This window comes from Sus scrofa, chromosome 2, assembly GCF_000003025.6.
Source record: "Sus scrofa isolate TJ Tabasco breed Duroc chromosome 2, Sscrofa11.1, whole genome shotgun sequence".
In the NCBI taxonomy this organism is placed as follows: domain Eukaryota; kingdom Metazoa; phylum Chordata; class Mammalia; order Artiodactyla; family Suidae; genus Sus; species Sus scrofa.
This window is the reverse complement of record NC_010444.4, coordinates 42844444-42862368: the sequence shown is the minus strand read 5'-3', so window position 1 is coordinate 42862368 and position 17925 is coordinate 42844444. Positions and strand designations below refer to the sequence as shown.

Here is a 17925-nt window from a genome sequence, read left to right as displayed (position 1 = left end):
TCTTCTTTCTCTGGATGATAAGAGTAAGGCCCAGAGAGATGCAATTTACTCATGGTTAAGCTACAGGGGGATTATATGTGATGGCTGCATGAATAAGTACCCCTGAGTAATTAATCAAATCCCACTGTTCTGGAACCATGTTATCATTTCAGTCATTCCCAATTGCTATGATGCCTTTCTTTGTCCTCCACTCATCCCCTTAGTATTCTCAGACTGGATTTCCTGAGGGCTTCTTCCTTCCTTCCTTCCTTCCTTCCTTCCTTCCTTCCTTCCTTCCTTCCTTCTTTCCTTCCTTCCTTCCTTCCTCCCATTCTTCCTTTCTTTCTTTTTTCTTTTTCTAAGAAGCCTCATGACAAATAAACCAATCAATGTGATTACGCCCTGAGCTTGGCACATTCCACATCTCCAGTGCAGTTCGTCAGCTCCTTTTGCAGGGCTCACCTGTTCTTGCTGTTGGCGAGCAAGGTCCATTTGCTGCCGTTGTTTCTCAATTTGTGAGGCTGCCAGTTTTTTCTGTTCATCATGCGCTGCCAGGAGCTGCTCCCGTAAACTGATCAGCTGGGTAATCATGGTAGAGAGCTGCCGTTCTTTTTCTGCCAGGCTCTCAGGTGTACCTAAAATGGAAGCAAAAAGATATCTCACAAGTTTGAGAAAAGTCTGAATGAAGGAAGGAAGTGGAAGGTGAGCAGATTTAGAAAGGGTCTACCTAAGACACTTAAATTTCTGGGACAATAACTGGAGGTCACTGTGAGTGCAGGAATGCTCGGGAGTAGCACTGGAATGAAAGCTAGGGTTACTCATCACCCCTGCCAAGAAAAAGAACCATTGCCAATAAATTTTTCACTCTTCCTTCTCGCTCTTTAAAACAAAACAAAACAAAGCAGAACAACCTACTTCATTCTCTTCCTTTCACCACATTCCCCCTTCCCTCTCCAACCAAATCTATCTGATCAAGCTAGGAGTCATGCTATTTAGTACCAAGATTAGAAGCTATGGGTTGTATTAATATTCTATAGTCATCTCTACCCTCAGTGACTGACAGAGGATCTAAGACATAGTAGGTGCTTAATAAATGCCCTCAGAAAAATTTTCCATTGTGCGATGATTTGTCTCTGAAGCTCAGAAGTCAGGGGTCACTCTCATGGCCATGGGATGAGTTCTACAGAGAGGGGGAAAAAAACCAAAAAACAAAAACAAACAAAAAAAACTGCCTTCCCTCAGGTAAGAAAGGATTGAAACTGATTTTTTTTTTTTTTTCTGTGAGAGGATCAAGCTAAAGTTCCCAAGTTCATCCTTAAAGGCAACAATGTTGCTTGGGGGGCCCCCTCACCCCTTTGTCATTTGTCATTCTTCAAAGGGAAAAAACACATTTGAGGTTGAAAAGGTTGTGATGTTGCCGCACACTTACGGTATGCACTAATGGTGCTGAATAGTCTATTTATGGGCAAATTGCACAGCTCTCCTAAGTAAAGGGTACAGAATCCTTTTGTGAATCTAAATTAGAGCATTTTACCGCAGCATAAGATAAGAATTTCAACCCACTGTATTTGAGCCACACAGGTTTCATTATGAAGAAATGATCTACGATTTGAAAGCTTTTCAGAAAGATGCCACCAGCTGTCAAAGGAAATAAAGATTGCTGATTTTTTGTGTTTGTGGAAGAGGAAACTTCCAATCTCCTTATGAACCCCCCCCCCCTTCCCATTCCTGCTAAGAAAGTATCAGGACAATGTGAGAAACTGAAAACATTTTAATTAGGAGTGGACCTATTTTTTGAGTGGGCCCATGGAAAAAAGGGAGCCTTCAGAAGATGCTGGCTATCACTTACTAGTATATAATCCCTTCAAGGTAAGACTGGCAGAGAAGCCACAATATTTAGAACTATCTTGATATTCTTAATGCCAATTCAAGTCCTTCAAAGTAAATAAGCAAAGAAATACATAAAGAAATAACTGCCAATATCCCAAATCACTTAAAGATTCACTGAGCTGAAAGGTGGACTAAAATCAACATTTAAAAAAAAAGTAAGACAGTGAGAAGATGTTAGAAAATATACTCCACTGATAAGGAAATAAATACTGTATCAAGGACAGTTGCCAGATGTTCTTTCCGGCTACTGAAAGCGATTGTTTTTAGGTGAGTTTTTATTTCAGCAATAGGAACTTCAGCTTGGTAAAAGAAAGAACTTCTCAACCCAGAAACATTAAAATATAAAATCAGGTTCCTGGAAGGGATCATAAAATCTCATCCAAAGCACAACAAGCTCAACTAATATAAATACTAATCATAGATAGGAATGAGAAGATACAAGTATGAAATTTACTTTTTTACTCATTTCACTAATTTTTTCAATTATAGTTGACTTACAGTGTTGTGCCAATTTCTGCTGTACTTTAATTAAACAAATATTTCCTGAATCTCAGGTACTATATCAAGAACTAAAGATACTGGTATCCGAGCAAGAAAAAGCAGAGTTCACTATTCTCACCTTAAGTAATCACACATAAAATATAAACTACAACTAAATAAGAGTTACAAACAAGACAGATATTTAGAGGAAGGTGTAGCCAAGTTCAGGAGGCCCAAGTGTAGACATGTAAATGTGAATTTATAGAATAACACCATTTAACTGAATCTTTTGACAAATCAGCATTACACTCAAATTTTTTAATTGGAAAAATTCAGTGTCATCTAAATGTCTTTCATTGAACTTAAAAAATAGATGTTTAAGAAGAAAACAAGCCATATACATGTGTACATTTTGGCTGCACTTATGGCATATGGAAGTTCTCAGGTCAGGAATCGAATCTAAGCCATAGCCTCAACCTGTGTCACAGCTTCAGCATTGCTGGCAGATCCTTAACTTGCTGCACCACACCAGGATTCAACCTGTGAATCAGCAGTGACCCAAGCTGCTGCATAGACGCCAGATCCTTAACCCACTATTCCACAGCAGGAATCCCAGGGACAAGTATTATTAACTGAGGAGTTAAGGTACTCATATAAAACTGTCACTATCTTTTCCTTAAATTTGAAGAGCACATATATATTTTGAATAGATGTGAATGGCATAACAAATGCATTTGGAATGAAATGTAGTAGTGTAACAAATCTAAAATCACCCCTAAAGTGGAAAATATATATCTATTAGTTCCTTGGGAGTCAAATTAACAAGAAATCAATTTACACCACACAACAAAATAGGTGTGTGTGTGTGTGTGTGTGTGTGTGTGTGTGTAACTTTTCTGTTCTATACTCATTATATTTGTTCACATCTAGTAGTTTAAACCAGATACTTAAAATCCATGGTGCTGCATTTTGCTTTAATTGATATCAAATGTATATGCTGCTATAATAAAAATAACAAGTCTAAATCATGCTGACCAACCAACTTGTGAACACAACTTATTTCATCTAAAAAACACTAGTTTAATAAATGCGAAACTTTGCCAGAGCAAAGGAACTACAACTGCCTCAGAGTTGTTGAAAAAGTAAACAATTTATGGGACCTAGTGGGGAAACCTAAATACATACTACAGAAGGCAAACCAAACGACCATACAGAATGCCCTTATGAGGTGGCCTAAGTTTACATAGAAGATCTTGTCTTAAATTATGTTTTGTGGTTTGATAAAATCAGCTTAGAAAAAAAAGATCAGATCCTGGGGATCTGCCCAGGCCAGCAGAGGTCATCAGTAGCTGCCTATATCATCTTTCAGGCTATCTTAAAATGATTCTCTAAAAATCATTGCCAGAAAATAGTCTGTCCCCCACAAAAAAAAAAAAAAAAAAAGTAGTTTAATAAACCAGGAAAAAAAAAAAAAAGCTTCCGTACACAGCTTCTCTACAAGCCAGGGTGCCTGCTTTTATCCAATATCACACACAGTGTACGCCTGACATTCTCCACTATAAACTGTATCTATTCTCCAACTCCAAAGACAGTGCAGCAGGTTTTTTCTTTTTTTTTTTTTTTTTGGTTGTTGTTTTTTTGTTTTTTTTTTTTTTTTTCCATGGGGTCGTCTTTATCCCCAAACCACATCTGTCTTGAGTTTCTCTCAGATTAGTCAGGTGGATCAGTGCTCCCCAGGGCCTGCTCCAGCTGAAGTATTTTAATTTGACTAAACACCTGATTTATTTTATCTCTCCGATGAGAAAGGCAGTTTGTCTTAATAGAGCCTGTCAGCCCACAGCCCCATTCACAGCAATTTACAGGCAGCCAGGGACGCTGGAAGAGAAGAGTGCCGTGATTCTGTATTTTATCCTCCTCCAGAAAGCACCTAAAAGCAGCTATTCACTGCTACTGCATGTGGCATTTTAGAACTGAATTAGCTTTTTATTCAAGTAACTACACTTGTTGTGAATAGCTTATCTGTAAAATTGCTACATTCACTACTGATTTTATTAACCTTTGGCTCTATCACAAAATGGTCTTCAGTTAGGAAAGACCTTTAAAATTGACACATTTTTTTTCTTAGGGGCCTTTATTCCAGTGACTTCAGATTTACTAAGTTTGATCCATTGAATTCTTTACCAGTTGTACTTAAAATTTTGAGTCTCAATAGGAAGTCAATAGTGCGTAAATAAGGAAACACTTTTCAAAATGTAAATACGGCAGCAATTTCCCTCATCAAAAGTTTTCAAATACCATCTTTCACCATAACAGTTTCAAAATCAGCCCTCTAGCCTTTTTTGGTCATAATCTGAAGAACTTGAAAAAAATTAACTAAAATAGACTCTTTATTTTAAACTTTACAAACTATAACTACTTGTCCCCAGGCCCAAAGTCAACATAGAAAATTCAAAATAGACTGGAATTTAGATAAAATAATAAGATAGGATAAATCCCTTATTGTTATAGAACAAAAAATTAAAAATCAAGTTTAAAATTTAAGTCCTTTTTTTACATCAGCTTATAAATGTTAGTACCACAATCTGCTAGTTAATTTTGCCCATGCGAAATATACATAATTACAATCAGTGGTGTTAGAAATAAGACTAGGCAATGGAAAGTCTCTAAAGACTCCACATCTGGACAAGGGAGGCACCTTGCAGAGCACTTTACTAAATGGATTTGCAATATTCTTATACCTGGGACTTGTACAATATAAAATTTTAAGCAGGTCATTCTCTTAATAGCTGTCCCCTGAAAGTAGATCACTGCTATGTGGTGGTGACTAAGATTTTCTAATGAGAAAACCTAGAAACAAGCACAACAGCGAAAGAGAAAATTTGAGAGTGGGGGAGGGGAAGAGAGAGAAAAAGGAAGAGAGAAGATAGGAAGGTACAAACAAGGAAGAGAGAAGGAAAGAGAGACAACAAAGGGACCGTTAAGTCAAGTTTTGTGAATTTCTCTGCATGATTTTTATCACTTTTATTAAATGAAGAGCAATGGTGTTAAGACAATGTTTATTTACAAAGACAAATAAAACTAATTATCAGCAAATGGCATTATCTAGAGACATATCCTAGGGAATTTAAAATAAGACTTCTATCTAACCATTCTCCTTTATTGAATCACATGCTACTTGAATAACCTTAATACAAGCTAACAATGAAACTACAAGTCTGGGTAACGAAAAGAGTCTGTGTTTGGAACAATGGGAAAGGGTTGCAGTGACACTGGAGCAGAATTCTGATGGAGATATACTTTCCATATCAACCCCAGAAAGGATTAAAGAACTTAACAATAATTCCAAGGCAACATCAATCAAGGAACTCAGCCAACAATCCAGAAAGATTTTAAGTTGAAAGGAAAAGCTCTTAAGAGTCAATTCCCTGGTCAGTTCTAATTTTTTTTTAATGGACATTGTTTGAGAAGAAAGCCAAAATACAATGCTAGATCATAAAAGAAAGCTGCATTTGATCTTTTCTGCCCACAGGTAACCCCGTTAAACTGCTGCATCTCATACTGCAGCCTCCTCACACATCAGATGAGCTGTGATGTCTCCACTTCACAAGCTCAGTCCATCATTTAGCACTGGCCTTTTTTGATATAGCCTTCTTTTAAATGTCACAAAATAGGACAGCAAAAAGTCAACAAAAATAAATAGGGTAAGCTGAAGAAACTAACAATCCATCAGAAGGTCCCCTGATAAAAGTTACTTTGTGGTGACTGCCTGAGAAAGGAACCCCTGTCCCAGCGTACCAGCAGCTAATTTGAGTTCTGAATCCAACAGCAGTTTTAAAAGCTTTCCACTCTAAAGGGCCCCAGTGCATCATAAAGATAAAGGATTTCAGTACAAAACCACCACAAAGACCTCTATTATCTTATCAGTCTTTGGTTACAACAGCTGAACCAATATGACTAAATTCTGAATGACTTTTTTCAAAAGGCCAAAATACTGGAATTTCTTTGTTTTCTCATCAGTCAGCTATTGTCATTGCTCCCATATGCTACTATCCACTCCTTAGTAAATAAAAAGTTTAATAAATGCAGCAATTGTGCTCTTAGGAATCACTTGGACCACTACACAGGAAGTGTGGCTCATGGACTGAGGTACAGGCTGGGGTTTTTTTTTTGTTGTTGTTTTTTTTTTTTTTTTAATCCAATGTATGAGAATTTCCTTCTTAAAATGTGAACAACTTTCATTTAAAATATCATTAAAATCGTCCTGTGTGTGAACAAGACAAAGATACCCAAGAACTCCCTAAATTAGGTTGAAACACTCCACTCTATTCTAGGCACACTCACCTCTCCTCCAGCTTCCCCTCTTCCTAGCTGCAGAAGGAAAGCTATTCCTGGATCAGTTGAGGCCTATTCATGTTATGGACCCCAAAGAGCAAAAACAATCCATGGAATTTTGCCATCTAGGCTCCTAACTTCACAACTGGGCCTTCAGCCCATTGTGCTTTTATTAGCCCATCCTTTTGGGGTACGGAAATGAAGGTATCCTTGAAACATCTTTCCTTTATAGAAGACAAGCTATCTTTACATTACTGTTTTCTATGGATAATAATTAGTCAATGGCTACATCTCCATAATCCACACATAAAAACAGTCATTTCTGACCTTTCAGAAACATGAAATTCTTGGTCCTTTGGGGGAAAAATTAAACTATTTTTCTCAATATTGCCACTGAGTATTACAAGACCGGCTCTTTCTCTAGGAGCTCTATCAGAGTTAAAAGAAGGGAAAGTAAGAATTAAGAAAAATAGACTTTATTTAACAAGATACTGTCTTAAAAGATTTTATGTGGTGTCTCATTTGATCATACTAAATGTTGCATTATTTTCAGGACACAGATGAAAAACTAAGCTACTAAAAGTAAAGAAACTCACCAAGTCAGAGCATTTGATTGGATGTGAATTCAAGTCTTGGAAGTCTGTAGTCTACTGATGAGCTAGCTATCTCCCTTTGCCTCAGACTTAAAATATATTGGCGAGAATTTGTAAAAGTTTAGGAGCAATGCTCTAACGGACCTAGAATTTTAATGCCATATAAGGCTGAGAAATACACAACGCTTAGTAAGAGTTTGTTTACAAAATAAGTAGTTTAAGAGGTATACTAGGCAATTAGACAACCAAAGAGGTGATAAATTAAACTCTGATATATCCTATAGATGTAAAAAATTGATCTTGATGTTAAGTGATATGCCTGGAGTTACTCAAAAAATTAGCACATAGCCTGGCACCTTTTATTTCCCAAACCCCTTTCTCCCCAGTCTTCCCAGTGAGCAAATACAAAGGTTATGTAGACCATGGCATTCCCAAATATTCCAGGTGCAATATTTACAACACTCATGAAAGGCTGAAAAATATACTCAAATATTTCACACACCCTGTGTGCTGCTGCTATGGGGTGAACTGTGCCTACAGGCTGATAGTAAGGCACTGGCTAAGAGGAAGTTACCTGGAGAAATCTAGGAAGTGTGCCTAGAAAGATTTGAGGATCCTCCCAGGCATAACTGAGGCTTCTGTCAGTTGCCCGTACAAACACACCATATATCTCGCCCATTTCTGGGTTATATTTTTTATGACTTGCCTAAGTGTAAATCAGGGGAATCCCTGCCTAGTCCAAGATGCCTCATTGTACAATAATAATAATTGCTTAAACTTACATAGCAATTGCTTTATGCTAGGAAGAATTGATATATATCAACTCATTTGTCCCTCTTAACAGTTCTATGCAGTAGGTCATATTGTCTTCTGCATTTTAAAGATGAGGAAACTAAGGCATAAAAAGGTCAAGGAGTTTGCCCAAGTCCTAAGCTATTAAATCACATATCTAAGATTCAAAGCCCGGCAGTTTGGCCAGTTTCTGTCCTCTTAACCACTATGACAATGGAAAATGGGACTCCTAAGTGATCACCTTCTCAAAACTACTTCACCAGCAAAGTAGCTGAAATTTCCCCTTATAATCTGTTTTTGAGGGATTTTTTGTTTGACCATGCCTACAGCATGTGAAAGTTCCTGGGCCAGGGATTGAACCTGCACCACAGCAGCCACCCAAGACACAGCACTGGCACAGCCACCAGGAACTCCTAGAGTGTTTGTTTTGTTTTAAATACAATGTTTCCTGAGGTCCTTACTAAAATGAAAACTCACCTAGGAAAGTATCCATGATAGCTTTTTCTCTTTAAGATAGTACAATCCACTAACACAAAGCCCTATGGACTTTCCAGTCTAAGTCACAAATATATACCATTATTTACAGTCATCTTTCATTACTAATTTAATCTCTCACTCTCTTACCCACTCTCTTTCTCTTTCTGATTTTATTCACTCCAAATTTTAAACTCCTGGTGCTAAGACCTGCCCTAATCCCCAACTCCCCGCACCTGGATTTCTATGTGTAACTCCACCACATCTAGTATGTGGACCTGGAGTCTCAAATCATAGAACTGTGACTTTTTTCAATAGGCTAATTTGATTGGTCCTCTGGATTTTAGTATCCTTTTTGGCTCCTCTACAAATTCCCTGTTCCAGGTCCGATATCATGAAATGCATCCCTGACATCAATTAGTTGATCAGCAATCTTCATAGCCCAGTACAGACTACCTTTTTATCCCTGTATTATTTGCAAGTATCAGGACATGAAAGTGAGCTTGGATGCTGTTAGCACTAATAAGACTTTGATGGGACGGTGTGCTAAAAATTTTCAATTAAAACAAAACTAAACTAAGATTGTATATTTGTGATTTTATATAATAATAGATAGTTCAGTTTCCCAAATTACAGTACTGAGTACCTGAGCAGATGACAGGCCAGTAATACAGAGTCCACCCATCACAAACTCAGATTATGAGTCTGTAAAGGGAAAATGGAAATGGAAATTTCATATTGATTCTAAAATTGCTGTTTCTTTGTTCTTTCATAGTTGAATACAGCTGGATAAATAGCATGTTCTTTTCATTTTCAACTTTAACAATGATTTCTGGGTACAATAGGTGCTATCATCATTGTATTATGAAAACACATTATGTTCACAAAGGCTTTTTGAAGGTTATCTAATGTTTCCCATGTAAAATTGACAATATTCAAGGCATAAATACTTAGAAATGTCAAAGAAAGAAAGACCATTAAAGCACGGGTCTAGAAATGAGTAAGAGTCTCCTATCACATGATGATTTGAAAAATGCTAGAGTAGAATATGAACAAAATAACTAAAAACCATTTCCAAGCCTTTTAAAAATTAAATTAAAAGTTGATATATGTTTGGCCTAATTTAGTCACAAATAGGATGTACTATTCTCATATTGGGACATTCCCTTACAAATTCATAGAAAAGCATGATTCAAGTTTTAAGAATTAGAATCATTTTATTCAATAATTTACAAGTTACAAATGAAGTTTTTAAAAGTTTATAAAAATCACTTTCTAACATAAGTTTTAAATGTTTATAGTTTTACAACTGTCAAATGAATAAAAGTAAAGACTTTAATTTTTTAACTTGAAAGCACAAGCTGGATAGGTGATCTGGAGGCAGGAAGGGATCAAATATTATTAATATTAAGGGAAAATTTATTAATATTTGAACCTCATAGGAAATAGAATGCCGCAATCAATGTGGTAGTACTGAAAAATATCCTTAGGAGTGCTGGACACCATGTGAAGAGGCAAACATCTGAGAAGGCAAACAAAAGATAACTGTAATAGCTGCATCTAAAGCTGATACTTGAAAAGATCTTTTCTTGTAAAAAATGATTACAACATCAGTGGTCCCAGGAAAACTGCAGCGGCAGCAGGCTCTGCAAACACATAGATCTCAAGGACCTCCTCCCTTCTGGACTCTCTTGGCTCCCCACTTAGTTTTAAAGGTTCTGCTGCAAATTAGATAAGAATCTTAATGCTACTCATAATTCTACAGGGAAAATGGTGGGGAGGAAGAGCAAAAGATAGAGCACAATGGGTACTTCCTATTGACTGTTAGCTCCTTAAGGGCAGTGCCTATGTCACATGCTTCTCTGTAACAAAGCACAGACATAACTACAGTGCCTACCACTTATTTTGTGCTCAGTAAAGTTAAAATGAACCTAATAACCAACTCTAAATCAGGAATTCCCAGAATAGTTGGAGATAGGCAGCCAGAGCAATTAGCAAACCAGATGGAATTGCTCTGAACTTCAGCAGTATTTGATCCATGTCTGAGTTGCTTTCAGTTTGGTAACCATTCTAACTAACTGAATTTAATGGCTATCCCCACTGCTGTGTAAGCAGCTGAAAATAAAATCCAACCAAAAGATAAATAATAAAATCTGAACAATTAAAGAAATGTAGATTCAGATTCAATAAACATTTTTTTTTTTTTTTGAAGCACATGCAATGGTCCAAATACTTCCTGTGTGCTAGAGTTAGTACTTAGCACTTTATCTGGTTCAACAAAATTGGGAAAATGTGGCTGAAGAAGGTTAAAAATATGTCCAAGATAACATAGAGTATAATCAATAGAGCCATGATTCTAAGCCAGATGGTCTGATCTCCAAACCCAGACTCTTTCCAGTAAACCACAAATGTTTCTTAGAACAAACAAACAAACAAAAAAAACACACTAGTTTAAGACAATGACTTCATACACAGGCTTCATGAGGTCCTACATTTTTAAAGTTAAAAAAGTTAACTTTTTTTTTAAAGTTATCCACCTTATTTGTGGATACAGTGGTAGTAAAAGGTAAAATAATTTACATTTAGAACAATTACAATTGAACATTAAGATCTTGTGAATAGTAAATGAAGTCTAATGGCTAAGCGGACTGACTCAATATAAACAGGTTTGAAAATATCCTACTCAAAAAATGTCACACCTAGAAATTCAATTTTAATTGTATTAAAAAATTTCAAGCAGTTCTATGAACACGAACCAGGATTTGGAAGGCAGAATCAACTAAAGGACTATATACATGGTCTGAGCAATTCTACAGGAAATATTTCATAGGAATTTATATCATTGGAGTAACTCTTCTAATATAACCTTCTTTCAGTAAAATTGAATTATACGTCAAGACAGTATAATCAGGGAACAGGTTCTAACCCTTAATTGCCCAAAGAACTTTTCCTTTAGCACTATTTACAATAGCCAAGACATGGAAGCAACCTAAATGCGCATCGACAGAAGAGTGGATAAAGAAGATGTGGTATATACACACAATGGAATACTACTCCTCCTTAAAAAAGAATGAAATAATGCTATTTGCAGCAACATGGATGGACATAGAGATTATCATACTAAGTGAAGGTAGTGAAAGAAAACATCATATCACTCACAAGTAGACTCTAGAAAAATGATACAAATGAACTTATTTGCAGAACAGAAACAGACTCACAGACTTTGAAAAACTTATGGTTATCAAAGGCGAAAGGTGAGCAGGGGGAGGCAGAGACCAGAGGTTTGGCATATGCACACAAAAGTATATGGAATGATTGGCCAACAGGGACCTGCTATGTTGCACAGGGAGCTCTATCCAGTGTTCTGTGATGGTCTATGTTGGGGGCTAAGGGGGAAGTCTGGAAGAGAGTGGATGTGTGTGCATGTGTGGCTGAGTCACTTTGTTGTGCAGACAGAGGTTGTCTGTACTTCACTGGAGCTTCAGGCAATGAAAAAAAAAAAGAATTGCCAAAGAGTTGACTAGCCAACTCATTTTCCTGCCCTTATGGCACCAAAGCTTTTTGAGGAGGATATTTTAAAAAGTATACTTTATTTATTTAGGTCCAGAGCATACAGAAGTTCTGGGGCCAGGGATTGAATCTGGCCACAGCAGTAGCAATGCCAGATCCTTAACCCACTGAGCCACAAGGGAACTTCTAACAGTATACTTCTGGTAAAAAAAAAAAAAATCCATTCTTCAGTTGAATTTCTAAAGTTGGAATAATGACCCAACTGTTTCACCATAGACTGATCTAGAGCACTGTTTTAGAACATTTTAAAATCTATGTCCCCTACCCATCTTTCTCACTGTCAATTTTGTCTTGTGTGTGTGTGTGTCTTTTTGTCTTTTTAGGGCCACACCCATAGCATATGAAGGTTCCCAGGCTAGGGATCTAATCAGAGCTGTTGCTGCCAGCTTATACCACAGCCATAGCAATGCCAGACCCAAGCCGCATGTGGGACCTGCACCACAGCTCACAGCAATGCCAGATCCTTAACCCACTGAGCTAGGCCAGGGATCAAACCCATAACCTCATGGTTCCTAGTCGGATTTGTTTCCCCTGCATCACGACAGGAACTCCTTCACTGTCCATTTTGTATACCTTCACAAGCCAGTAAGATTTTGTTCACCTGTTTCACTTTCTATAATTTAAGAAAATAATAGGTGTATTGAATAAGCTTTTACAAACCCTAAGCAATCTCACTTCAAATTTCTGCTCTACTTATCAAAAAAAAAAAAATTAACTAAGTTAAAAGGGTATTTGCAGCCTGTTTCTTTTACACCTGCAAGTTTAAAAACGAAGTTGAAAAAAGTGTTCATTAACTTTATAAAAACAATGCATTCTTACCATCTCATTGACAAATCTATAGCATCTCTCTGAATCTCTTTAAAAAATGTTGATAGGTTCCTTTTTGTCTATATATTTAATATGCTGTGATTCTAGCAGTATTCAATGACCATGCACCAATGACATATTTTATTTTGCTATATTCTATGACAAAGATAATTTACCCGATCATCTTTTTGACAATAACAGATAAATTCTAAGTTACTTTATGTCACTTGAATTTTAAATTGTTTACTATTAGTAATATACCCAGCACCTAGAACAAATCCAGACACATAGTAGGTCTTCAGATAAATACTTGTCAAAACGAATTCTATTATGAGAATATATCTAAATTAGGACATTTTCTAAATGAAAGAAGGCAACTGTTAGAACACCAAGAACACAGATGTAAACCAGGACAATCCCAGGCAAAGCAGAATATATGCACGCCCTAGTCATAACTTATTCTCATTTAATGTCAGTTTCTCACTAGATAATATTACATTTAAAAAACCCTATAACTGATAAGTAAACTTTACAAAATTCCATCATACGAATTTTATGTTGTTGGTAAGCCTGAAATATGAATGACACAATTCTATAGAATAATTAGGCTCAATTCATCACTACTGAAAACATGTAAAAACTCTTAATAAGCACATATAAATAGTAGACCCATTATCTAGAGTAAACCTAACAAAGTGATCTTGGTTTCAGGAAGCTTGTACAAATGCTCCTTAGTTGCCAAATATTCTGAAGAGAACTTTTTAATTTAACATTTATAGAAATAATCAATCCATTTTCCATTAAATACAATTCCCAATTAAGGGGATATTAAGATCATACTAATTTCTCCCACTTTAGAAGAGACTAATTTATAATTTTACATGATAATTAACTGAACAACACAAAAATGCCCATGTAAAAAAATGAGAATGTCAAAATATCTAAATCTTACAACAATATATCATTACACATTTTAATTTTGATATTTAGTACAGGCTTGTCTTTCATATGATGAAAATAAAAACACATAAATCAATGAAAAACTAATATTTGCTTTGGAATATTCTAAGACCTTGGGTTATATACATAATGAAGAAGTAATGACAATTATTGTAATGGAAAGAACTGTCCAGCACAAAAATAATAAAACAAAAACTTTCCCACTTTAAATATAAAATTCAACTAGGTTTTTGGAAATCTAGACAAGTCTTACAATTCAACAAAAGCCCTAAAATCAATAACCTTTGAATAAATTCTATAGGAAGAGTATTTCCCTCAGTTCTACAAGACAGTATTAGAAAATCTACATGCTTACAGTTCTTCCAGAGAGTTTATAGTTAAGTTTCTAAGAAATCTAAGCAACATCATTTATCCAATTTCTTACTGTTATAGAAAAATAAATAATTCCCAAATTAAATTAATTCCCAGATTAAAAAGAAACAACCTATATCTCCAGAACTGAGCTTAATTTGAGTCCTAAATTATATTTTCAAGCTTATACACAGGCAGTTCAAATCAGGCATTACCAAACATAGCTTTTAAAAAGAGGGGAGGGGAACTGAAGGTTCTAAATGAAATACAATTCCTACTTAAATTCTGTAAATAAATGTATTTAATAAAATAGTTAATTACGAAAGACCAACCTATAATATAAAAACTGAATAATCTAAACCAAGTGACGATTAAAAGGCACTGTGAAAGCAAGTGAACACTAGATACAAGAAAGTCTATTAAATGTGATTTGAGAAAAAAGGTTCTATCATTCCTGGAGCTTTTCAGGTACTGCTTTATAGGTGTACTTGGGTTATGTTGCAACAGTGTTAGTTCATAGAAACAAAAGCTACATCAGAGGCAGTAGAAATATATTTTTTTTAAAGAAAAAAGGGAAACAGTCTGAAATACTAAAGGGAACATTAATTTAAAATGTTCAGAACTGCACAGATCCAAAAGCAAGTAATTAAGTCATCACTACAATCTAATATGACTAAATGTGTGAATTTTGAACCAAATTCATTTAAAAAATAATTGCCAATACTTGCATAAAAATTTAGTTTTCCAACAGTTTTATTTAAGCAAAGAATGAATTTAGCCAATTCAGAGCAAAAAAAAAAGAAAAGAAAAGAAGAAAGGAGCGAAAGTGACTCAAGCATATATCAATCTTCTGTGTGGCAAGGAAATGAAGGAAACAAAAAAGACTCTCAAGAAGATTCACAGAGTTCCCGTCTTGGCACAGTGGAAACAAATCTGACTAGGAACCATGAGGTTGCAGGTTCGATCCCACACCTCACTCAGTGGGTTAAGGATCCTGCATTGCCATGAGCTGTGATGTAGGTCGCAGATGCCGCTCGGATCCTGCATTGCTGTGGCTGTGGCGTAGGCTGACAGCTACAACTCCGATTAGACTCCTAGCCTGGGAACCTCCATATGCCATGGGTGCAGTCCTAAAAAGACAAAAAAAAAAAAAAAAAAAAAAGATTCACAACTTAGAGTTTGGGGTCAATGTATTTTAGGTAATAAAATATACTCTGGATCAGGCAAAACACTTTCAAGTTTTAATTCTTATTGCGACAAACCAAAGACAAGTGAGTTCTCAGATTATCAGTTATGTTGTATTCAAACACAGTAAACACTTAAATCCATTCATGAGCTAAATATAAACATCTGAAGTAGCTGCTGTTTGGAATTAACTGTGCAACTGAGCACACAGGTTAATCAAGAGTTAACTATGTTACCTTTTGTTCCCTTCATTTGTTCAAATGAACTGAATAATCAACAGCAGATTATTATTGTTATTGTATAACAGATATTATTGTAAGAAGCCAAGAAGAGTTTTCTCTGGCAATCCAAGAAATATAAGGCAGAGATCACACAAGAATGAGATGATGTTATCATTACCATTGTTCATTTGATAATCATTACAAATTAAAAACCACATAGAACTTCTACCAAAATAAAAATATATAGTAATTACTCCCTAATAGGCTACTCATTTTAACCTTCTTTCTACTTGAGCTAGTAAAGTGATAAAAATCTAGCACAAAAATGGTTTTAGTTAGCCTAAAAATTAATGTCAAAATGTGTTTATAAGTTTATTAAACATTTAGTTTGTATAAGGTGAGTATACCTGCGTGATAACATTGTTTCAGCTACTCTGTGCATGAAAATAAGCCAGATACAACAATAATCAAAACAACCCAAAAAACACTAGGAAAAGTTTTCACATACATTTGGTTTTTTGAAACTTAAAACAATCTTGTATAGGTAGCTGTTATTAGCCACCAATTAACAAATAATGAAAGGACACAAAGAAGACACAAGATTTACCTAAAATCACACAGCCAGAACTTAAACCTAACTTAAAATCTATTTCCCTTCCCACTTTAAAGTAGCTGATCCTTCTGGACTGATATTCTGAGAATGTATTCTCTTATCTCGAAGTTTCACAGCTCTCATCAGCATCAAAGTAACAAGGTGCTTATTTTTCCCTGTCTGAAGTCCAGATTAACCCCATACACTGGAGAACTGGATGAAGAGAGAGGGTGTGTGTATGCATCTGGTTTGTGTGTGTAGATACAGCTCCAAAAGCATTTCCAAATTTGAACATTAAAAAAAAAAAAAACCATTGTTGCAAAGCTTACCGTATATCAGCTTTTTAAAGGGAAAAGGAAAGCATTATGAAAGGAAGAAAAAAAAATTTACATTTCCCTAATCAACCCAGCTTATTTGTTGCCAATTATTTTTCAACACTGGTTCAACCACAATTAATCTCTATCTGAAGTTAACTTTTTAAATTTTAATTTATTTTTTTATTAAAAATAAAGTGAAACATCTTTTTAAAGTATATTCATGTAAACAATCATAGACAGAAAATTATTGTTGTAAAGAATCAAATAAATCATTAAATTCCCAAGTTTTACAAGTCAGGAAGCTGAAAGCCAGAAGGAGAAAGTGAACCTATCTATTATCCTACAGTTCATTATATAGTGACAGAGTTAGGACTAGAATTTAGAGATCCTGATTCTCAGTTCAGAACTCCTTCCACTATAATATTCTGCCTCTTTAAAAATCAAATGACATGCAGTATCTGCAGGTTCTATATCCTTCGATTCAATCAACCAAGGATAGAAAATATTCAGGAAAAAAATCCCAGAAAGTTCCAGAAAGCAAAACTTGAATTTGCCCCACTAGCATCTACATCGTATTTACAAATATTTATATTGTATTGGGTATTGTAAGAAATCTAGAAATGATTTAAAGTACACAGGAGGATATGCAGAGGTTATGTGCAAATATTATCTAGTTTCTATAAGGAACTTGAGCATCTGCAGTTTGGAAGGCAGGGTGGTCCTGGAACCAATCCCCCATGGATATTGAAGGATGACTGTAATACACCTTAAATCTCTTTCAGAAGATAGTTGATTTCAGTAATTATTTTTTTTCAATCCACTTAAGAAGCAACATTGATTTCTTTACTTATTTTAGCATATTTTCAATTCCTCAAGTCTATCATGTAATCTAACAATGAAATGCTGGTCAAATGACAGAAGCTATCAATAGGAAAATGTTTTAAGAAACACATCTTGTCCAATGATACCAAGACTTTCACTGTGGAACCTCATCATATGAGTTTTTCATATGTGCTCTTTTGGTGAGATTAATCATGGTTTAAATGACGCTTTTTTCATAAATAGCAAGTCAGGATGTTTTACAGGGAAAACAGTTACATATGGGCTTTAAAAGACTTCAGTGCCTATCATTGATCAAATATAAAAAGTAGAGTATTATGGGCCACAAGAATCTTTGCACTTCATTGGGGCATGTATTTGAAAACTCAAGTGCCTGAGGGGTTCTATGGATCCTAATTTCCTTTAAATAACAGCAAGAGCCATATAAAAACACTAATCTAAGTTCCGTAAGAAACAAGGGTCATAACAACAGCAAAAAAGCGATTAAAAAATCAGTGGCATTTTGGGAGTTTAAAAACAGAAATGCAGAAAGTCATAAATAC

The 17925-nt window shown here is 35.4% G+C and overlaps 1 protein-coding gene across 50 annotated transcripts in view; it reads right to left on the bottom strand.

Moving 5' to 3' along the window:
- Positions 1-17925, bottom strand: part of SOX6 (SRY-box 6) — a 621434-nt gene that overhangs the window by 206456 nt on the left and 397053 nt on the right. For all 50 annotated transcript variants that reach the window (XM_021085342.1, XM_021085322.1, XM_021085335.1 and 47 more), the window contains one exon: positions 442-614. In XM_021085342.1, coding sequence (XP_020941001.1) covers positions 442-614 — 173 coding nt within the window. The remainder of the gene's footprint in view (positions 1-441; positions 615-17925) is intronic.